This window comes from Narcine bancroftii, chromosome 7, assembly GCF_036971445.1.
Source record: "Narcine bancroftii isolate sNarBan1 chromosome 7, sNarBan1.hap1, whole genome shotgun sequence".
In the NCBI taxonomy this organism is placed as follows: Eukaryota; Metazoa; Chordata; class Chondrichthyes; order Torpediniformes; family Narcinidae; genus Narcine; species Narcine bancroftii.
The window spans coordinates 164,438,085-164,459,263 of record NC_091475.1 but is presented as its reverse complement, the minus strand read 5'-3'; the positions used below and the strand labels follow the sequence as shown (position 1 = coordinate 164,459,263).

The following is a 21,179-nucleotide window of genomic DNA, read 5'->3' as shown; positions in this document are numbered from 1 at the left end:
GGGAGGGATGGAAAAGGTGAACAGAGAATATGGGAGGACTGGTGAGATCAGGAAAAATATGTAGGGTGTGTGGGTTATCTGAAATTGGCAAATTCAATGTTCACATTATTGGGTTGAAAGTGATCAAGTGCAAGATGGGGTATGGTCTCCTAATTTGTATTTGGCCTCACCATGGGAGTGAAGAAGGCGGAGGACAGGACAGGTCAATGTGTGAATGGGAAAGGGAGTTGAAATGGAATGAAATCAAATGCTCAATGTGGCTGTTGCAGACAGAGCTCTGCAAAACATTTAGCTAATCTATGCTTAGTCTTGTGAATGTAAAGCAAGCAACATTGTTATGAGCACTGATACAATAGACCAGGTAGGAGAAGGTGCATGTGAATCTCTGCCTCGCATAGAAGGGCTGGCTAGACTCCCAGATGGTGCACCTCCTACAGTTGCTGGGGACAGTGCCAGAGAACAGGAGGTGTGAATTTGAAGGGATGTACATATATGGTAATAATTGAAAAAGTGGTCCCTGCAGAAAGAGGTGATGTGACTGGTGGTGAGATCACATTGAATCTGGCTAAAATGGGGTTAAAGATAAGAACAAGGGGGACTAGCTCTGTTTTGTCTGGGAGAATAAGAACAATCTATTGTATCTCTGTGTTCTATCATACCCTGACATGCCTTATTGATGGCTGAAATACTTGCAAAGAACAGAAGTGGAAATATTCACAACAGAATACCCAGCTTCTGATCGCTCTTGCAGCCACGGAAAATGTGATTTTACTGGTCAGGCAATTTTCAGAATGTAAATGCTAGCAGATCTTTCCAAGATGATGCTGTCAACTATCAAGGTCAGTGATTATGCACTCTTCTTGGAGTTAGCTATTACCCTGAGTTTTGTGCATTTAATGCCAATTGTGATCTCTTGCCTCAATGTTGTTTGGGTTTTGTGCATGCAGGCACAGAGTGCTTCATTGTCTGAGAAGCAGTAATTCGATTCAGGCTTCTTTCACTGAAACTACAATGCTATCACAGTCTCTTTCTGTCAGCATACTTAGTATGGGGGCCCGATGTCATCTACTCCTTTACCTTTATTTTCCTCCTCCAGATGATGGCGAATTCTGACCTTGCCAGATTGAGCAGGAGGTAGCAGGTGACATTTAATAATAAGAAACTCTCTGAAATGTACTGTAATGTGCCACGGAGGAGTCCAGGCAGCAGAAGCTTTACCAGAGGGCGTCAACTGTCCGCTCAATAACACTGCAGATAGCACCTTGTCTCTCATTGCAGTTAGCAAACTGTTTCTTACGGCAGGTGGCAGCTTGAGTTGCACTTTTGCACTGGGTCTCTCGTGGAATCAGGAGCAAAGTAGATGGAGGTTAGCAGTTGTCCATCTAAGGGCACCCATTGGGTTAGTATGATAGCTGAATGGTAGAGGAAAGGGCAAATTGGTGCAAACTGAAGACACTAGGAGGCCACCACCCCCAAGCTGGCTGTCCTTCTCCATCAAGATCCTGTGTACATAGTTGCAGACCCATTGATTATCTGCAAGAGAAATCCCTTGTGGTTCTGGCACAACTTTACTTTGGAATCATCAGGCTGATGTGGAAGCTCTCCTTTGCATTGCACCATTGGGAATACTGCTGTACTGGTGACTCCACATGCAGTCTGTTATTTCCTGCCCCAGGTGAGAAAGATAAATTTGCTTTGTGTGTCTACTGCAGTGATATGCCACACACCTGGATGTATTGTCAGTGTTGCCAGAAGTAGCTAGGAATAAGCAAAGAATTCATGGCCACAATCATGGCAAACTCTCAGGAAAGTAATTAAATTTATGGCAGTGCGATGGGGCATCTATTAGCTTCAAGTAGAAGCTCAACACTTCCTATGCAAAGTATATCAGACCTGGTACACAATCCCATTGATTTCATTGGGATTTTACGGTGTCCGATAAGGAGGACGAGAGAAATCAAAGTTTTTTGTTTTGCAACTGTTTTGCTTTAGTTCAATGTTTTCTTGTGTTTTAATTAACAATTATTATTACCTTTTAAAGTGACGAGTGACTATTATTTTTAAATAGTTTTCTTTAAATGTGAAAGATATGAAATGTATCTGAATGTTGCAAACTGTTAAAATCCATGAGAGTTTTTACAGAGGCATTTTCTGGTGCCTCTCAAGGAGCATTCAGGGGCAGGACCACTATTCGAAGCCACGTTGCTGTCTGTCAAGGGTGCGGGAGAAATTTCCCCAAGTTTCTGCTGGCACTCGCATGATGGGTCTGGTTGAGCAAGGCCTGGGCTTTTGGACATAAAGAGTACTTATCTGACCTAATAAACTATGCACCACCAGCCAAATCGATAAGTCTGACACACTGTACAATTTTGCTTGAGTTTTGAGTTTGTGTAATATTCTACTTTCAGTTCTTATCTATTAATATCAATCAATATGCAACTATTTTATATCCATTAATTAATTTAAACAATACTAAATCCTTTGTATTATACTACTCTCAAGTATTGTTGTTTCAAAATGGAGTTCAAAGATGTAATTTGATGCGGATAAATCAAACTTACCCATTATAAGCACGTGCAGAATTAGGCCTTGGATCATGATGGTCATCAAAATGGCCATTGAAATTAAAACTTGCATTGGGATCCTGTGAAAATAAAATAGTGCGTGTGGAAGATTTGTTCATGAGATCAAAAATAATTGATAGATGTGTCAATGGTATCATCATATGTATGTTGTTGGTTAACAGTAATGCGAACATGACATTTTAGACCTCCTTACATCGCCTTGAGATTATTGTATTTACTCTCATCAGATACGTTTTATTGACCACTTCTACAACAGGCAATGTTCAGTTAAAACATAATTGCTCCAGAAACACAAAATAGTAGTTCACAGAAAACTCTTCAAAATCCTCTACTGAGCATTGCAGATAACCATATAACCACTTACAGCACAGAACAGGCCAGTTCGGCCCTACTAGTCCATGCTGTAGCAAATCCCCACCCTCCTAGTCCCACTGACCAGCACCCGGTCCATACCCCTCTAGTCCCCTCCTATCCATGTAACGATCTAGTCTTTCCTTAAATGTGCTTACCACTGTGTATGTGGAAAAAAGGTAACTCGGGTATCTATGTTTTTCTAGTTGCACTGCATGACTGTACATCAAAACAGACAGTAGAAATTGAGGGAAATAACAACAAGGGTAGTTTAGTTTGTTGCACACACAGAGCTGCTGAACAGAAGAGTTAAAGTGAGCATGGATGAGAAAGCTCAACTACAACAGCATTGCTGCTAAGGCAGAAGATGGAACAAAGCCTCGGCTCCAGAACACACAGCAGGCTAGAAAGGAGATTGAGGAATGTGCAAATTGGTAGGGTGCCCTTCACAACATACATGAAAAGGATGGAATAATTCCTATGATTAATGCTTTTCTGTAAGTGGAACATCATTCTGAAAATGTGCAGACACTCAATAATGATAAGAGAAAGTAAGGTTATTCTATTGATGGAAAAGTATTTTTGTATTCTAACTTTTGGTTATTCAATGTTTAGTGTTCACTTGAATGCTGTGAAATCTGGCTTTGAGATATAAGCATGGTCTCTACCAAATTCTTCAGAATTATTTGAAGGACAAGAACCAATGCCAGTATCCTTTCCCAGGCTAAAATTCCAGGTATTGAGGACTTGTTTCACTGGGTAAAATTTTATTTGCACATCCAGCACCAGTATTCTGAGTTCCATGATGGGGAGAGAATGAATAGATTCAAGGATGTACTCAAAAGGGAAATGCAACATCTTGGGAATCCTTGACCCATAATCAGTCTGTGTGGAGAAACCAGATTTGGGATTGTATTTGGGAATGTGCATGTTTGATCTCTGCATCTGAGCACACAGGGAACATGCAAAAATCAGTAGAAGGAATCTCATAAAGTGCTTGCCCAACTGATCTGTCAGTTATTACCTGGCCCATCTGTGAACCGACAGAGCCGGACTCGAAGTACGTCAATCTTGATTCTAAGGAACTCCCAAGATGAAGACGTAATCACAATTAAATATTGAAAGGCTATTCAGAAAGAATGCCTATGTCTAAGTTGACCAAATGTTTGCAACAAAAGTCACACCAAACCATATTGAAAAAAATACACAATGACTTTTATTGCAGAACTGGATCCAGAGCCAATTTCTAAAAAGACAATGAGTCAATAGTGAGTTGAGTCAAGATGGCGCAGGTTCATCAGATCAACAAATAATTTCACTGTGGACCCAAGTACAAAGAAGAAATTGTGAAATCTTTTCTGCACCTCCAATTGCTGCACATATGTAAAACACACTTAGCAACGCTTAGCAAATGTGTCATATGTGCAAATAATGTAATATCATCTAAAATAGGACTTAAGCGCATATGAGTGGTCAAATGAACTTGATATTATAGTATCCACTCACATTTTCAAGACTACAAATGATCTTCAACGGTGTACTACAAGCACTGAAGACACTTTGCTGAATATTTTTAGAAACTTAAATGCATTAAATCTTTTGGTTCCCCTCTACCCACTCTGGCTACAATTTCCTTAAAGATATCAAATAAAACGCTCAAGCACGATTTCCATTTTTAAAGTGCTTTGAGAAGTTTTCCTTGATCAGAAAATTGGGGTTGACAGACTCTCAAGTTTGCAGTCATTGCAAACTTTCAGTAAAGTGGCCACAAAAAGCACTTGGCTGAATGTTTGCATGGTAGAGTATTTACAAAATGAAGTATTGTGCAAACAGTGAAAACTTGCGTTTGCCGACCACAAATATTGCATCATGGACTTATTCGAACTGACACTTTTCTAATTCCCAGGTGTTTACAGAGATCGGAATTACACTAAATTCCATTTGCTGCTATTGATACGGTTCACATTTTTGACTGTTAATGGGGAAGGGGAGCAGGAGTAATACTATCAGAAGTTCTCAGATTTGCCCATGAAGGTTCTACTTGCTAAGATGTACACAAGTGTATGCCAGGTACCTTGAAATAAGTAAAACTTCTTTCAGCACTGGTCATACTGTTCCTCAATAATTTTTGCAATTGTTGTTTAAGGCATATGGTAGGGAGGGTATATCTTAAATTAGATCTTTAAAATAATTTCATACATTGGCACGAAGTAAGGTCTGTGTTCAGAGTGACCCCCTGATATTAACACTCCCGTCAATGTGGGTTTCAGTGTAGGTCGTATCTCCAGAGTGAACACCCTTTTTTTCATTCTGGAAAAACACCCATAGCCGTCCAAGCTCTGGGCAGTTATAGCTCTGTGTATATGCCCAAATGCTTCCTAAATTTAGACAATATACCATTGGAAATAGAAGCATCATTCAATATTTCAATAATATACAAAACTGTTGGAGGAACTCAGCAGGTTATGAAGCATACATGCAGAACAATAGGCAGTTGAACATTGGAGCCTGATTCCTTCTTCAGGAATATCAAGAATTTGCTTAGAATTTTATTTAGTTCAAAAAGATCTCTCTCATTCTTTCAAAACTGGAGTGAGTAAAGATCCAGACCTCTAGTTGACAATCCTCTACCCATCCTAAATAGATGAGTTCTTTCGTGTGGCATATTGCTGAATACGTTTCAAAATTTAAATCTAAATGTTCCCCTCTGCCTACTCTGTCTGCTATGTCCTTAAAGACATCAAATAAAACTCTCATACGTGATTTCCATTTCTAGAAGTCTGCTTGACTAGATTACGACTTCCAAATATCCTGCTATTACATCTCCAATAATTGATTCCAACATTTCTTCTCAATAATGGGTTTAAAAAAACATTTCTCCCATTCTTTTTGAGTGTGGTTATCAAATTGGCAATTTTCCATTCTTTCAATACCTTTCCAGAGTATAAGGATTTTGGATTACTATAATCAATGCATCCAGTATTTTTGTAATCACCTATTTCAGTAGTCTATGGTACAAACCATCAAATCTAAGGGATTCATCAGCCTTTTGCCTCATTAGTTTTTTCTAATTCTAATTCTCTTGCATTGGTAATCGTATTCAATTCCTCTCTTGTAGTTTTTGTGTTAATGAAATCTAACCTGTTTACCTCCTCTTTCATTTCCTTATTTCCTTTATTTCCCTAGCCTCATTAGCTAAGGGGTCCCATGTTTACTTTGACCTCCCTCTTCCTTTTCAAATCTTTCGAGAAGCTCATGGTGACAGTTTTTATATTTCTCTCCATTTTTTCTTGCTAGTTTGTGCTCTCCTTTGCTGGATTTTGAAATTATTTAATCTTCAGGACTACCTTCAACTCCTGCCACCTAAATTTCCATGAAATTTATACCCCTTTTAACTTCTCTGCTGGTCCCCGCACCCTCCCCATCACAACCAATCCCATTTAGAATCCTTCATCCTCATAGGAATATTTCTTGATAAGAATAATGAAATATCTCCTTAAGAATCTTTCAGTGCTGATCTTCTCATCAATTTTACCTCTCCATTTTGGACATTCTATCTTTATTCCTTTTAAAGTCCTATTACTTAGTGTATAATAGTTGTTTCAAAGGTGAGTTTCTCAGCTCAAGTTCAATAATGTATTCTCTTGCCTTATGACCACGACTTCACAATCCTGAGACCATTCATTCAACTGGTTCTTCTGCACATAGTTACATTCAAAATACCCCATTCTTTAATTAGCTCTGCTATGATTTGCTTGAGGACTCCAATTGAAGTCTATGATTTTTATAAATTTATTGCATGGCTATCATTTTCAATTGTTTGGATCTGTAAATAAGTTGTTTTTAGTCACTCCTGATACCTGGTTGAATATTGCACAAAGAAAATTGTTGTCCAGTTTCCACAGCAGATACTGTACAACCACAGGGGAAGAAACCTCGCCATCCATTCTCCCAACATGCTTAAAGAAGCAGCCCTGAACTTTCTAGGAAAACATACACGAGACCCAGTGGAAGATCAGAAAATAGAATGCGAGCTGTTAAATGCAGGAAGACACAATATTTATGTTCCCCTCAGTTAGTTTACTGCTTCAAAACCTGACATCAACCCACGAATAAATGTCATATCTGACTTTATTGTTCAGAGACACAGAATATTAATCACCTTATGTAGAAAAAGAGCAAAACCACAATAGGAACCAAAGTTTGCCATGAGAATGCTTGAGCTTTTTCAGGCATTCAATTAAATCTGACCTTTTGTCTCAACTCCATGGTTCTGCCCGATTGCCAGAACCCAAGATTCCCAAATAGATTCTTTGTCATCTTTCCAAGTGTGTTACAGTAACAATAAGGAGATACAGTTCAACTCCCATTATCCAAAATCTGATTCTCCAATATCCTAATTCATCTGAAATTTTTTCAGAGCCGTCATGGACCTTGGGCTCTCAGCACCGCAGCAGCTGACCTCGGGCTACCAGCAACAGTGGACCTCAGGCCCCTGGACAGGAGTGGGACCCTCGGGTTCTTGGCACAAGTGGGGCCTCGGTAACGAAGTGTCCGTCATTGGCGTGGCCAGCATTTTTTTTTTGGTGAGAATTAAACATTTTAATGCCTAAAAATCCTTACCTTGTTGTTTGTTGCTGTTTAAACACTGGTTACAAGTGATTTGCTGTTGCTACTGGGCTGTTTTTTAAAAAATGACCGGTTCTACGAAAAGAAAAACATTTTTCCGAAATGAGCGCAATTATTGATAATTGGAGTTGTACTGTACCTTGCTACTCTGTTTCAATGAAAGCATGTTCCTCCTTACAAAAAACAACCTGACATTCATGTATATGTTCAGACCACAAGAATGTGGCATTGTCAAGTCAAACAGGAGGCAAATCTAATTTCTGTAAATGTATTGTGGACATAAAACAGATACAAAGGTATCCCACCCAACCTGATTGATGAAGACATATGGGTTATTAAAGAATAAAAAGCACTACTTTACATAGTAACATTTGAAATCAAATGCATGCCCAACACCATATTGTCTTCAGCTATATAAAAATGTACCTAATGTCTGCCAGTCACAAACATTAGGCTCTGATATATTGATGTGCCACCTGCTATTTTTTTTCCATTTCTACATCATAATTGTGAACTGAACAGGCTTGGCTCTGCAGTGATAAACCAGCTCTTCTGGCCCATGCTTTCCTCTTTCTCTGAGCCCAAACAGGTTGGTGGAAACATCGTCTTTGTGAAAAGGGGACCAGACTGATGTTCCAGACAATGTCTTAGCAGGATGTTGTCTAGGATGTCTTTGTGTAGAGTAAGATGGGTGTGAATTTCTGCACTCTGGGGAAGCCAGATGCTGGTAATTTCCCTATGGGCACTGTGCCTGCTCATGTGGGTGGTAGTAAAAGGAAATTATGTCTTCTTCTCCTTGTGTTTTGACCATGGGTGACCTCACTGTTGGGCGGACAGCAAATAGATTAAGAATCCCAATGACCTCAACACGCAAAGCTGCCCAGCTACGTTTTACTCAAAATTTAAGGTCAGAGATCTGTTTTCCTCAAAGGATTCATGCTGCAACTACTGTTTTCCATAAACCCAGAGCAGATAAAGGTGATAAGTCCTCATAATGTTAACTACAACTACGTGTGATAACCATAATGTCCAAGTTCTGTGCTATTCAGCGAGAATTTATTAGACACAGATGAATCCCCTTTGGAGTCCAGAAAATGTGTTGAAGTTCAAAGTAGACACAGTCTTAATTGTGAGCTCAATGTTGAGAGCAGTCAGTTAAAAAGGGACTGAGCAGTGGCCCTTAAAATTGCACAGTTTCAGGGGAAACCCGGTTCATGAATACTACTGCAATACACAAATGTTGGAGAAACTCAGCATCTATAGGAAGTGAAGGGTAACCAATGTTTCAGGCCTGTGCCCTGCATCAAGTTCATCATACCTGATGAAGGGCCCAGGCCCGAAAAGTTGGTTACTCCTTACTTCCTATGGATGCTGCGTGACCTGCTGAGTTTCTTCAGCATTTGACCGCAGCAAATGCAGACTTTCTTATTTAACAAGTCTCATAAAATATACTTGTCCTGTGGGTAAATACGAGTTGCCAGTTTCCAGGACCGTGAGGATGAAAATGAAAAATGCTACCACTGCCATTAATTGGGGAGCTTTGCTGTCCAAAACAGTTTGTTGTGCCAAAAAATAATTCCACTGAAGAGTCAAGAGTAATTGAGGACAGAAAGAATGCCAAGGAATAAATGGAAATTAATATATTGGGTAAATCATGTGAAACAGTGTAAAATTATCCACCTTAGCAGGATATTTTAAATAAAGTATCAAAATGGTGAGGGATTCAAGAACTCAGAGATTTAGAAGTATCTGGGAGTTCTAATTCATGATTCTCAAAAAGGTTAGAATGGAGAAAACATAATTCTTACAGAATGTTCTCATTTATTGATGGGGAATTGAATACATATGTGCTTGAGGTATATACAGCACTGGTGAGACTTCATTTAGAATACTGAGTACAATATTAGGATCTCCTTTAAAGAAGTTTGTTAATGCATTGAAACCATTTCAGAGAAGACTTGCCCAGTAAATGCATAGAAGAAGAAAGTTAACTTATGAGGGAAAGAGGTCACTTTTGGCTTATACCCGCTGAAGTTTGAGAAGAGTGAGTTGTGTCCTAACAGGGCTGATGTAGAGAGGATGTTCCCCCCACCCCCCCCCCCCCCCCACCCCATATATGAGAATCTAGAACTAGAAATTGCCAATTTCAGAGAGAGTGATAAAATGAAATATTTTCTTCAAAGTGTCATGAGTCTTTGGAACTCTTTTTCTTAAATTGTGGTGGTGAAATCAGATTATTCAAATATTTTAAGATAGAAGACTGAATTTATGATAACCATGGTAAGAAAGGTTATCACATCAAACAGGAATAGGAGCTAAGGCTACAATCAGATCAACTGTGATGGAACAAAGTGGTGGAGCCAACATGAGGGGTCTTTTAGCCTCAGTACAAGTTAAACAGCAAGCACATTGGAAGATGTCCATGGTTGTCTCAGATCCAGGTTTTTGCTGGAAAGCAATGTCCGAGGCCTAACATTTTAGTTCAATATTGTCTTCCCATCTGTCCTGAGATAAGAAATGAGAATGTTAATTGATGATTGCATAGAACTCTATTTGTAACTTGTAAAACAAAACAGAGTATTCTAGGATAGAGCAGAGCCTGGAAGAGATTCAGGCATTAGTAAGTATGCTGGAGATATTTATGCCACACAAGTACTAAACGATGAGCATCCTCCAGAAAAGAGTGTGTGCCCATCAGATTTAGACAACAGAGATAGGAGCATAAGTAGGCTATTCAGTCCATTGAGTCTTTCCCGCCATTTAATCATGAGCTGATCCATTTTTCCATTCATTCCCACTACCTGACCTTCTCTCTTCCCCTCACCACCCCCCCCCCCCACCCAATAACCTTTGGTACCCTGGCTAATCAAGATCCTATCAATGTCTACCTTGGATACACCCAATGAGTGCCCTCCACAACAGCCTGTGGCAACAAATCTCAAAGGTTTACCACCCCTGGCTGAAGAAATTCCTCCTCATTTCTCTTCTATGCAGATGTCCTTCAATGCAGAAGCCTTACTGAGCACTCCACCACTAGCACTGTGGAGGTGAGTATTGACCATAAATCTACCTTAAATAGTATGGCTACATGAGCTCATCAGATGTTCAACATAATGCAGCAAATGACACACCTCTTGACAGCAGTCATGAATGTGATAGAATATTCTATTTTCCTGAATGTGTCAATTCTCAGGCAGATGATACTATTTCAAATCAAAGCAAGATATCCTTGGGATGCATAATTCATCACTTTAAATATTCAGCCCTTTAGTAGCGGGGCATTATGTCTGAAGGAGTGATAATTTACAAGAAATACTGCAGCAAATTTCCAATGTATTTGACAGTTTCTCTCAAACTCTTGACTTCTAATTGCTAGATACAAAAAGCCAGTGGGAGCTTGGGTGATCATCATATCATCTCCTGCTTCCTCTGGATTATTGTCCTGACTTGGAAAAAGAGGACCATTGCTTCATTGCTACTAGATGAAATGGAGGAACTTCCTATTGAATAGAAAGATGGAGATGCATTCATTGGACAATCGCTCAGAATTATTATTTCAATAGAAGAAAATGCAGAATACCACCTGCAAATAATAGACAAGAGTAAATATGGATCTCAAATAAATTAGCAATAGTTAAAAAAGTGTTGGAAAAAGTAATGGACGTGAAAGGTGATAAAGTTCTATAACCCGATGTTCTATATCCTAGGGTTTTGAAGGAGTTGGCGAGGAAATAAGAATGCTCTGCGTGACATCTTCCAACTTTCTGGTCCAGCTCCCGTCAATTTATAGAAGGTAGCAAGTGTAATCACACTATTTAAGAAAAGGAAGAGGGATAAAACAGGGAACTGTAGACTAATTAGCCTGATACCAATAGTGGGGGCACTCCTTGAATTTATTACTAAGATAGTGATATCAGGAACTTAAAAACTTGTCATTTCCTGTACAGGATCACCCTTTGTGACTTCAGTGGTTATGAACACTGTGTCATTGACAAATAACTGAACTCCCAAAGATCTATGAGAGTTAACCTCTGTTCATGGTGTTGAAGCTCTTCTGTGACCGGGATGCCTTAATTATTGGCATCAGATCACTTTCTCTGAGCAGAATTGGTTCTGGGTGGATACCTGGGGTTCAATGACAAGTACAGGAACCCAATTTAGCTCATTTGGTGGGTCTGCCGAAAAGTAACATTTACTGCCCACGCTCTAGAGATTCCAGTCATCAGGAGATTAGCAAAATCTGCGATCTAAGCTTCTGATGGAACAAGTGGCAGAACTGAATTTTTCACCCACATTTGTCTTGATTAAAAACTCTTCTCTAAATATGCAGTTGAATATGAATGGAAATTTTATTTTAGGGTAAAATCTTTCTTCAGTTAAGTCTACAATACTTACAGGCAAAGACTTTGAAACCAGCATTCACTTTGCTTAAAAATGAGAGTGCAGTAAGGTGGCTGAACAAGTCAGCATATTTTCTAGTTTCTCTATGTCAAAAGTGAGTAAGGTCTGTTGATGTACTCTTCCACTTAACTGTCAGCATTGGACTCCTTAGGGTTAGAGTTAGGATATATTGAAGCATTCTCTTCAAAAGCTGCAATGGATTTCTCTTTTCATTTCTTTTCAATCCTAAGCATCTCATGTTACTCCATTATCAGCACTAGTTTCACTGTCTGACAGCTGCTCTCTGCCCATTATTCTTCCCTCACCAGAATTTTGTGAATTAGCTTCAGACACTGTTTCAAACTTAATTGTGCCTGACAAAGGTTCCATTCTCTTCCCTTCCCCAGCAAATCCATTATTTTTCCTGTAGTTTTTTCCCCCCCCATTATTATTCTAATATCTGTTTAAGATTTGATTGAGATATATGCTTTAATTCTACGTTCATCTTTTCTTTATAATTCCGATTACAAATAGGTTCAACTGTTGACATGTTTATCTCTTTGGTTCAAAAATTTTTCAAAAGTTCTGTTCAGTATTTCAGTTTTCCATAAAGATATCCCTGCTGAAAAGATTTCCAAACCTCATACTAAGTGTTAATGATACATCACTCTCTTTTTCTAAGTTTTAAGAGGGCTCTGCATATGATCTGTTTCGTTTTGGTTTGGTTGCCAATTTACCTCAGCCTTAATGACAGTATTGGCTCCTGTTCAAATTTTGTCCATTAGAGTTCCAATAATGAGAGGGCTATTCAATCTTGGAAGTAGCACTGAGTCATTTCTCCCTCATCAAGCACACTTGTCAGGAGTCAAAAGTTCAACTTCTCTCAGATTAATATTTCCTGGAAGTAGGTGATGTCAATTGCTGCATTCAAATTGTCAACCTGATGTTTTCACCAGGAAATATGTCATAGACTATCTGCTCTGTGGTTTATTTCAATGATGTATTTACTGAATGCATGTTTAACCAAAATGAAAAACCACAGATGACATATCTTTATCATACCTATTTATGCCTATCTTAAAGATCGAGCATCGAGTCCACGCTGCTGAAGATCCAGCTGCGCTGGGTGGGTCACGTCTCCAGAATGGAGGACCATCGCCTTCCCAAGATCGTGTTATATGGCGAGCTCTCCACTGGCCACCGTGACAGAGGTGCACCAAAGAAAAGGTACAAGGACTGCCTAAAGAAATCTCTTGGTGCCTGCCACATTGACCACCGCCAGTGGGCTGATATCGCCTCAAACCGTGCATCTTGGCGCCTCACAGTTTGGCGGGCAGCAACCTCCTTTGAAGAAGACCGCAGAGCCTACCTCACTGACAAAAGGCAGAGGAGGAAAAACCCAACACCCAACCCCAACCCACCAATTTTCCCCTGCAACCGCTGCAATCGTGTCTGCCTGTCCCGCATCGGACTTGTCAGCCACAAACGAGCCTGCAGCTGACGTGGACTTTTTACCCCCTCCATAAATCTTCGTCCGCGAAGCCAAGCCAAAGAAGAAAGAAAGAGACTTGGGTACTCAAGGTTTTGAGTTAAACACTGAACTCATAAGGCTGATCAAGATAAAAACTGCATATTGAGCAGCTGGGATAGTTAAATTTACCTAAAAGACTAAATGAAATAAATAGGACATTGAAGAGCTCAGTTCCAACATTTCCAATTGCAAAGAGCCTGGAGCTATGAATTTCCAAGTTGAAAGTGATGGCCAGCTCCATGTAAATACACACGGACCGAAAGTTGAACTATCAACTTCTAATGAAATACATACAGAAGCAACTCAATGCTCAGAGGGAACTCTGAAGTCCAGCATACAGGTTAACTTGTTGTCTTGAAGTTCAGACTGCTGACACAGAACCAGTTTAGTAAAGGGCATCGAAGAGCATTCCAACAGGATGTCCTCTGATGGGTTACATCATGGAAAGTGGCAATGATTTCAAGAAATTCAAATCAGCCATATTCTTTCACTTTGACAATATCGTTGAGGATGACCATCAGCTAGATGTTCCAGACAGCTGCAGCTCGTGAGGAGTTGGTGCAATTTCAGTTCAGACCAATCATACCCAAAGCTGATTGTAGAGGTCCCTTATGGCTTTTTGCAACCTTTTCCATTATAAGGAACAGTTTTCATCAATTTAGCTGCAGTCATTGAGAGAAAATGCTGTAGCAGTAGTAGGACATACATCCAGAAGATATCCATCAGCAATTTGGACTTTAGAAATATCTTTGACAAGGCCCCACATGGGAGCTTAATCAGAAAGGTTCAGACACTAGGTATTCATGGGGAGGGAGTCAAACAGATGTAACATTAGATATACAGGAGAAGTCAGAGAGTAGTGGTGGATAATTGCTTCTCAGGCTGCAGGTCTGACTAGTGGTGTGCCTCAGGGATCAGTGCTGGGACTATTGTTATTTGTCATCTATATCAATGATCTGGATGATAATACACTAAATTAGATTAGCAAATTTGAAGATGACACAAAGATTGGAGGTTTTGTGGACAGTAAGGAAGGCTTTCAAAGCTTTCAGAGGGATCTGGACCAGTTGGAAAAATGGGCTGAAAAATGGCAGATGGAATAAGTGTGAGGTGCTGCATTTTGAAAGGACAAACCAAGAAAGTACAAACACAGTAAATGTTAGGGGACTGAGGTGGGCGGTAGAGCAGAGCGATCAGGGGATACAGATACACAATTCCTGAAAGTGGTGTCACATGTAGATAGGGTTTTAAAGAGAGCTTTGGCATATTGGACTTCATAAATCAATGTATTGAATACAGGAGTTGGGATGTTATGGTATAAAAGTTGTATAAGATATTGCTGAGGCCAGATTTGGAGAATTGTCTGCAGTTTTGGTCACTTAACAACAGGAAACATAGCCAGGTTTGAAAGAGTACAGAGAAGATTGAGTAGGATGTTGCCAGGACTTCAGGAACTGAGCTACACAGAAAGGTTAAACATGTTAGGACTTTATTCCCTGGAGGAAGAAAAATGAATGGAGATTTGATCATGTTATTTAAAATGATGAGGGGTCCAGTATGACAAGCCCAGAGGACTCCAAAACCCAATCTTTGAAAGATCTTATCAGTATCTGTGTCTGAACATTGTTCCACTGACACCCACTTGTGAAGTTCTTTCCAAAGCAGTTCCATAGTCTCTGCAAAGTCACTGGTGACACAGTGTCTCACTTCAGCAAAGCTCTTGCATTTCAAATGAGATGTCTTTTGTGGTGTTACTCTGTGAAGCGTAACCTAAACTAAACCCCCCACAATCTCTTTTAAAGACATATTCTACCCATAACTATTCTAACATAACCTGTAACACTCTCCCCTACAAAGGAATTTTAACTCTCAAGTTAAAATTGTTACAACTAAACTGACGTTACAATCACTAGTCATAATAATACAATGTAACATGTTGTAACAATGTATATAACAATCCTGAGAGTTTATATTTTACATATTCATTTTTAACACCTAAACAATTTGCTATTGCATTATTTGTACTTCTGATATGATTAATTTACAAATTATATTATTGTAATATTAAACTCCAGTTTAACAATCTTCTGTTTTTATTCTTCATTTTATTCAAAACCACCGGAGGATTGTGGTCAGTAAATATCACAGCAGATTCATGAGCGGTACCCAGATATACATCAAAATTCTGCTGAGTAATTTTATAGATAACAGTTCCTTCTCAATAGTGGAATAGTTCCTTTGATGAACATTGAAATTTTTTTTGAAAAGTAGGCAACTAGATGGTCAATTTCATTATGATTTTGTAATAAAACTGCACCTGCTGCCCCCTCACTGGCATCTACTACTAAAGAAAATGGTCTGTCAAAATCAGTAGATTTTTAAAACTGGGTAATGACATAGCAACTCTTTTAAATTTTCTAAAGCTCTTTGACAAAATTTCATCCATACGAATTTCTCCCCCTTCTTCAGAAGATTGATTAAAGGAAGAGCAACTTCAGCAAAATTTCTGCAAATATCCTGCCATTCCGAAAAACCTTCTCACTTCAGTAAATCCTGGATGAGCCCCCACTTGTTACGAGTCCAGAGGACTCTAAAATTCAATCTTTGAAAGATCTTACCAGTATCTGCTCCATTTGCACCTCCTTGTGCAGTTCCTTTGTCTTTGCAAAGTCAATGGTGACACAATGTCTCACTTCAGCAAAGCTCTTGCATTGTAAAGATCTTTTGTGAAGGGTCACTCTGTGAAGTGAACTAAACTAAAACCCCCCACAATCTCTTTAAAAAACATATTTTACCCATAACTATTCTAACATATCCTGTAACACTAGACAGAGTAAATGTAGTTAGGCTTTTTTCACTGAGAGTTGGTGAGATACAAATCAGAAGACATCAGTTAGGGTGAGAAGGTTCAGGGGGAACATTATGGGGAAGATCTTCACACAGAATTGCTTTAACTATTACACAATAATCATAGCAACACCAATTTTAACTCAAAAGCTGCCCTATAATGATATAGAACAACAATTTTGCTCTTAACATCACCAAGACCATAATTTTAGGAAGGAGAGGATGAGATATCATACAAAAATAATCAGTGCTATCACAAACTTCAATGACCCATCCATTGAAGGCATCAATGTGTGAGACAGCCTCAAAAAGGCAGCCAACCCCAAATCATTCTGCTCAGAGCCTCTTCTCGGTGTTACCTTTTACCAGGTACAGAAGCCTGAAGACTAGCACTTCTAGGATCAAGAACAGTTTCTTCTCAACAGCTATCATGTTGTGGAGGCTACACCCTGTGATAGTACAGTTGGCTGAGAGTGTAGTCACTCCTACTGGCAGGTCTTAAAGGGTTGCTCCTAGCCAGACCAGATCATTCTGGACTGGCCGACCTACTTGCAATATGCTCCAGTCTTTTAGATAATAAAAGCCTTGGTTTGGATCAACAAGTCTTTGGTTCTTTCGACACACACTACACACCCCCTCTCCAATGTTTTATTTTTCTCTATTTTATTTTGTATACAGTTTGTATTCTTCTCTTGGATTTTTTTTCCTTGATTGGAGTTATTCTTTTGGTCAGCTTATAGTTTAGCTTTTCAATTTTTTTCTAGTTTTTGTTCATTTCCTTAGGATATTTAAGTTATCCCATTATTTTCAGCTTTACGTTACTTTCTAGGTTAAAATGGAAGCTGTACGTTAACTGTTTCTGTTCAAATTTGTGGTTTTCAGACAGAATGTCTTCTTGTTATTCTACTTAATGTTGAATATTCCCTGCTTGTTTTGACTATGTTACATTGGGAACTGATGCTTTTTTTGTATTGTGCAGCCTAACCAGCTGGAGGCAATGGGGGTTGGGATACTAGTTAGCATGCTATCCTACTATAGGATTGTTTTTGGATCTGGGAAGGTTATGTAGATTAGTATTTTCTCTCTGGGCTGCCTTGGAATTCCAATCTTATCAGTTTAACTGTTTAATTGCTTGATTCTCTCCATAGTCTGTAGACTTCCCTTTGGATTTGTCTTTCTCTTGCTCAATTGTTCTGTTATAGGTTTATGGTGTTTTCAGATAGGATGTATGATAAGGTCTTTAATCTAGCATTGTGGAATTTGAATGGCCTGAACCATCCAACTAAATGAATACTTTTTTTTTTTAATTTAAAAGCGTTCAAGCTAACATTATATTAGCTCAGAAGATGCATATTTAAAGGGAGGATAGTCAACATTTTTTTTTTTAATTTTGGAAGAGCCAAAAATGTCATTCTTCATCCCAAGACAAAATTAAAGGAGTTTCAATTTTTTTTTATATAATCGATTTTTTCACTCTGTTTATACATTTTGATACTGTTGCATACTCTTAAGGTATATTTTTTAATTATGACTGGTTCCTTATGTAAAAATGTTGAGGTAGTGAATATTTATATTCCTAACATTGATGATCCAGAATTTTTAAAATGTGTTTTAATTGTTGGTGTTTTGTGGGGGGAGAGAGAGTAGAGAGTAGGTAGTGTAGGCTTCTGGATATTTGGAGGTTTTTGGATCCAGACGATAAATATTCTTTTTGTCATGTTCACCATAAATATTCTAGGATAGATTGCTTCATTATTGATACCCGGCTAGCACCATCTCTTACTGCTTGTGATTATGAAGCAATTGTAATATCTGATCATGTGCTATTGAAGCTTTCAATTAAAATATCTGATGTAGCTTCTGGCAATGACAGTTTAATTCTACTTTGTTACAGGATCGAAAGGTTGTTAACTTTATTAAAGAACAAATCATCTTTTTAAATGAACTCTACTGAAGAAATGTCTAGCTTGATAATATGGGATACTTTGAAGGTTTAGCTTCAAGATCAAATTATTTCACATTTGGCGGGGCTGAGAAAGCAAACAAATGAGGAAAGAATGTCACTGATTAACAAGATGTTTAAAAATTGTTTCATTATATTCAGTTGCTCTGAATTCTGACCTTTATAAGGAGAGAGATGAACTCTAAATGCATCATGATCTACTTTTTAGTTACCCAATTGAAAGTCAGCTTCTCGTATGCAAAAGTCAGTTTTACATACATGGGGAGAAACCAAGTAAGCTGTTGGCAAGTCAATTGAAAGCTGCTTTGGTTTTTAAAAAAAAAGATTATGAAGGTTTGTAAGCAAGATCGGAACCTGACTATTGATCTTGATGACAAAAATAAGGCATTTCATGAATTTTATTCCAATTTATACAAATTTGATTTTCCAGATAATTCAAGTTTAATGGGATGATTGTGTATCTTTTGGGGAAGCCATCTCTGAAGAAGAGATTTTTTAAAGCTATTACTTGTCTTCCTTTGGCAAGGCATCGGTTTTAGATGGGTACACAGTTGAATTTTTAAAATAATTTTCTAACCTCCCTACCTTTTGGTTAAGTATCTTTTCTTTGGGAACCTTGCTCAGACTTTTTTTTATATACAAGGCATCAATTTCTTTAATTCTTAAAAAGGATAAAGTCTTTAATGATTGTGCATCTTATATTTAATATCACTGTTAAATGTTGATTCTAAAAAAAAATTCTAAGGTTTTAGCTAACAGGTTGGATAATGTTCTTCCTGAATTATTTCTCATGATCAGACCAGGTTTATTAAAAATTGTTACTTACATTCAAATCTTCGCAGAATATAATATATTCTCCCTCAGCTAAGATTCTGGAATGTGTTATCGTGTTGTATGCTGAGAAGGCATTTGATAGAGTGGAATGGCCTTATCTTTTTTAGAGAAATTTAATTTTCGCCCTGCTTTGTCTCTTGGATTAAATTAATCAATCACTCTCCTTCTGATTCTGTCATTACTCACAATCAAAGGGCCTCCCTGTTTAGCCTCCAATGCAAAACTCGACAGGGTTGTCCTCTTAGTCCCTTACTGTTTGATTTAACTTTGGAACTCTTAGCAATTGCATTTCAAGATTTCAATGATATAAGGGGAATTGTAAGGGGAGATATTTCATAAAGCATCTTTATATGCAGATAATCTGTTGCTATATGTTTCAGACCCTGAGAAATCTATTCCTTTTATGTCATCTTTGCAGTGCCAATTTAGTTTATTTTCTGGCTATAAATTAAATCTTCGCAAGAGTGAATTACTTCCTGAATATTCAAATACCCATTTATGAGCATATACCATTTAAGGTTGTTAGAGATCATTTTACATATTTAGGTGTTAAAATTCTTTAAAAATTCAAATATTTATGTTTTTTTTTCCTTTGATTGCTCATGTTAACCAATCCCTTTTTAGATAATTCCATCATTAATATTATTAGGTCACATTATTGCAATCAAGATGATAATTTTACCTAAATTTTTGTATTTATTTCAAGCTATTCCAATTTTTATTCCCAAATCATATTTTGATATTATTGATTCCAATACATTTTCCTATATTTGGCAGAATAAAAATCCTAGGCTAAATAAAGCAGTTACAGAAATTGAAAAAAGGGTGGGGGCTTGGCTTTACCTAATCTTAGATTTTACTATTTGGCAATTAATATTTGATACATCATAGTCTGGATTTATTATTCTGATAATTTTGAATATCTGCCATGGGTAAATCTGGAATTGAAACAGGTTGAGAAATTATCAATAGTTTCCCTATTGGGAACTGCCCTCCCTTTGGCACTTACCAAGGTTAGTAAACTGATCACTAAACACACGTTTCGGATATGGTTTCAGTTCCGAAGGTTTTTTGATTTAAAAAATATATACTTTATCTGTTTTTTTTTTAAATCTTTTTTTCAGCCATCTGTGAATGATTGAGCTTCTTCTTTTGAAAAGGTTAAGTATATGATATGTTTTCAGGATTTGTTTATGGAAGGTTATCTTACGTCCTTTGAACAACTTTCAAACAAATATAGTTTGCCTAATTTTCATTTGTTTAGATATTTTCACATTAGACATTTTTTTGAGAGCTATATTACTTAATTTTCCCCTGCTGTATCAGTCAGATATGGTTGATACTCTATTTTGTTTGAACCCCATTGTCTATTGTATGTTTTATATTAAAATCAATAAATAGATTGAAAAAGAAAGAACAGCTATCAGGCTCGTGAACCTCCTTTTGTTACACTAATCAATAACTGCTCCGACATCACAATAGGATTTTCTGCACTTTTCCAAATTCTTTTGCACTTGGATAATTGTAAATCATAATTACCTATCCATTTTTGTCTTTATTGTCTCTTTTTAAATCAATTAAGTATACTATTGATGTTAGTTTTATTTTCTTAACAAGTACCCGTTTGGCTGCAGAAAGTCGGAATTTCAGTGTATTTGTTCATTGTACAATGAACACATTATCATTACTCATGTCTTTGCTGTTCTTGTTTCTTGGGTTTAAAGAGGATAAATTCTATTCCCTTAGCAGGAAGCCTGGACAGGTAATAAAACATCCAATCATAAGCTGTTGAATTTGGATAGGGAGGTTAATAATGTGGCATTGCAGATGGCTGCCTTTTTCTGAATGAATTCAGCCTTCTTCATTGGGCTAGAACTCCACCCAGAAGGTACCCAGATGCCTTTTTCATCAATTCTGATTTATGCCTTGTAACTGCTTTGCAAAGTTAAGAGGTGAGTCCCTCATTGCAGAATACACAGCCTGCAATACAATTCTGTTGCATTAATCTCAATTTATTATATGGTTATTGAGACTGTCTGCTCAAAGTTGTCCTGGCAAC

At 37.9% G+C, this 21,179-nt stretch overlaps 1 protein-coding gene across 9 annotated transcripts in view; it reads right to left on the bottom strand.

The window, feature by feature from the left end:
- LOC138739315 (PC3-like endoprotease variant B) overlaps positions 1–21,179 on the bottom strand; it is an 827,554-nt gene that overhangs the window by 301,112 nt on the left and 505,263 nt on the right. For all 9 annotated transcript variants that reach the window (XM_069891108.1, XM_069891107.1, XM_069891109.1 and 6 more), the window contains exon 8: positions 2,562–2,644. In XM_069891108.1, coding sequence (XP_069747209.1) covers positions 2,562–2,644 — 83 coding nt within the window. The remainder of the gene's footprint in view (positions 1–2,561; positions 2,645–21,179) is intronic.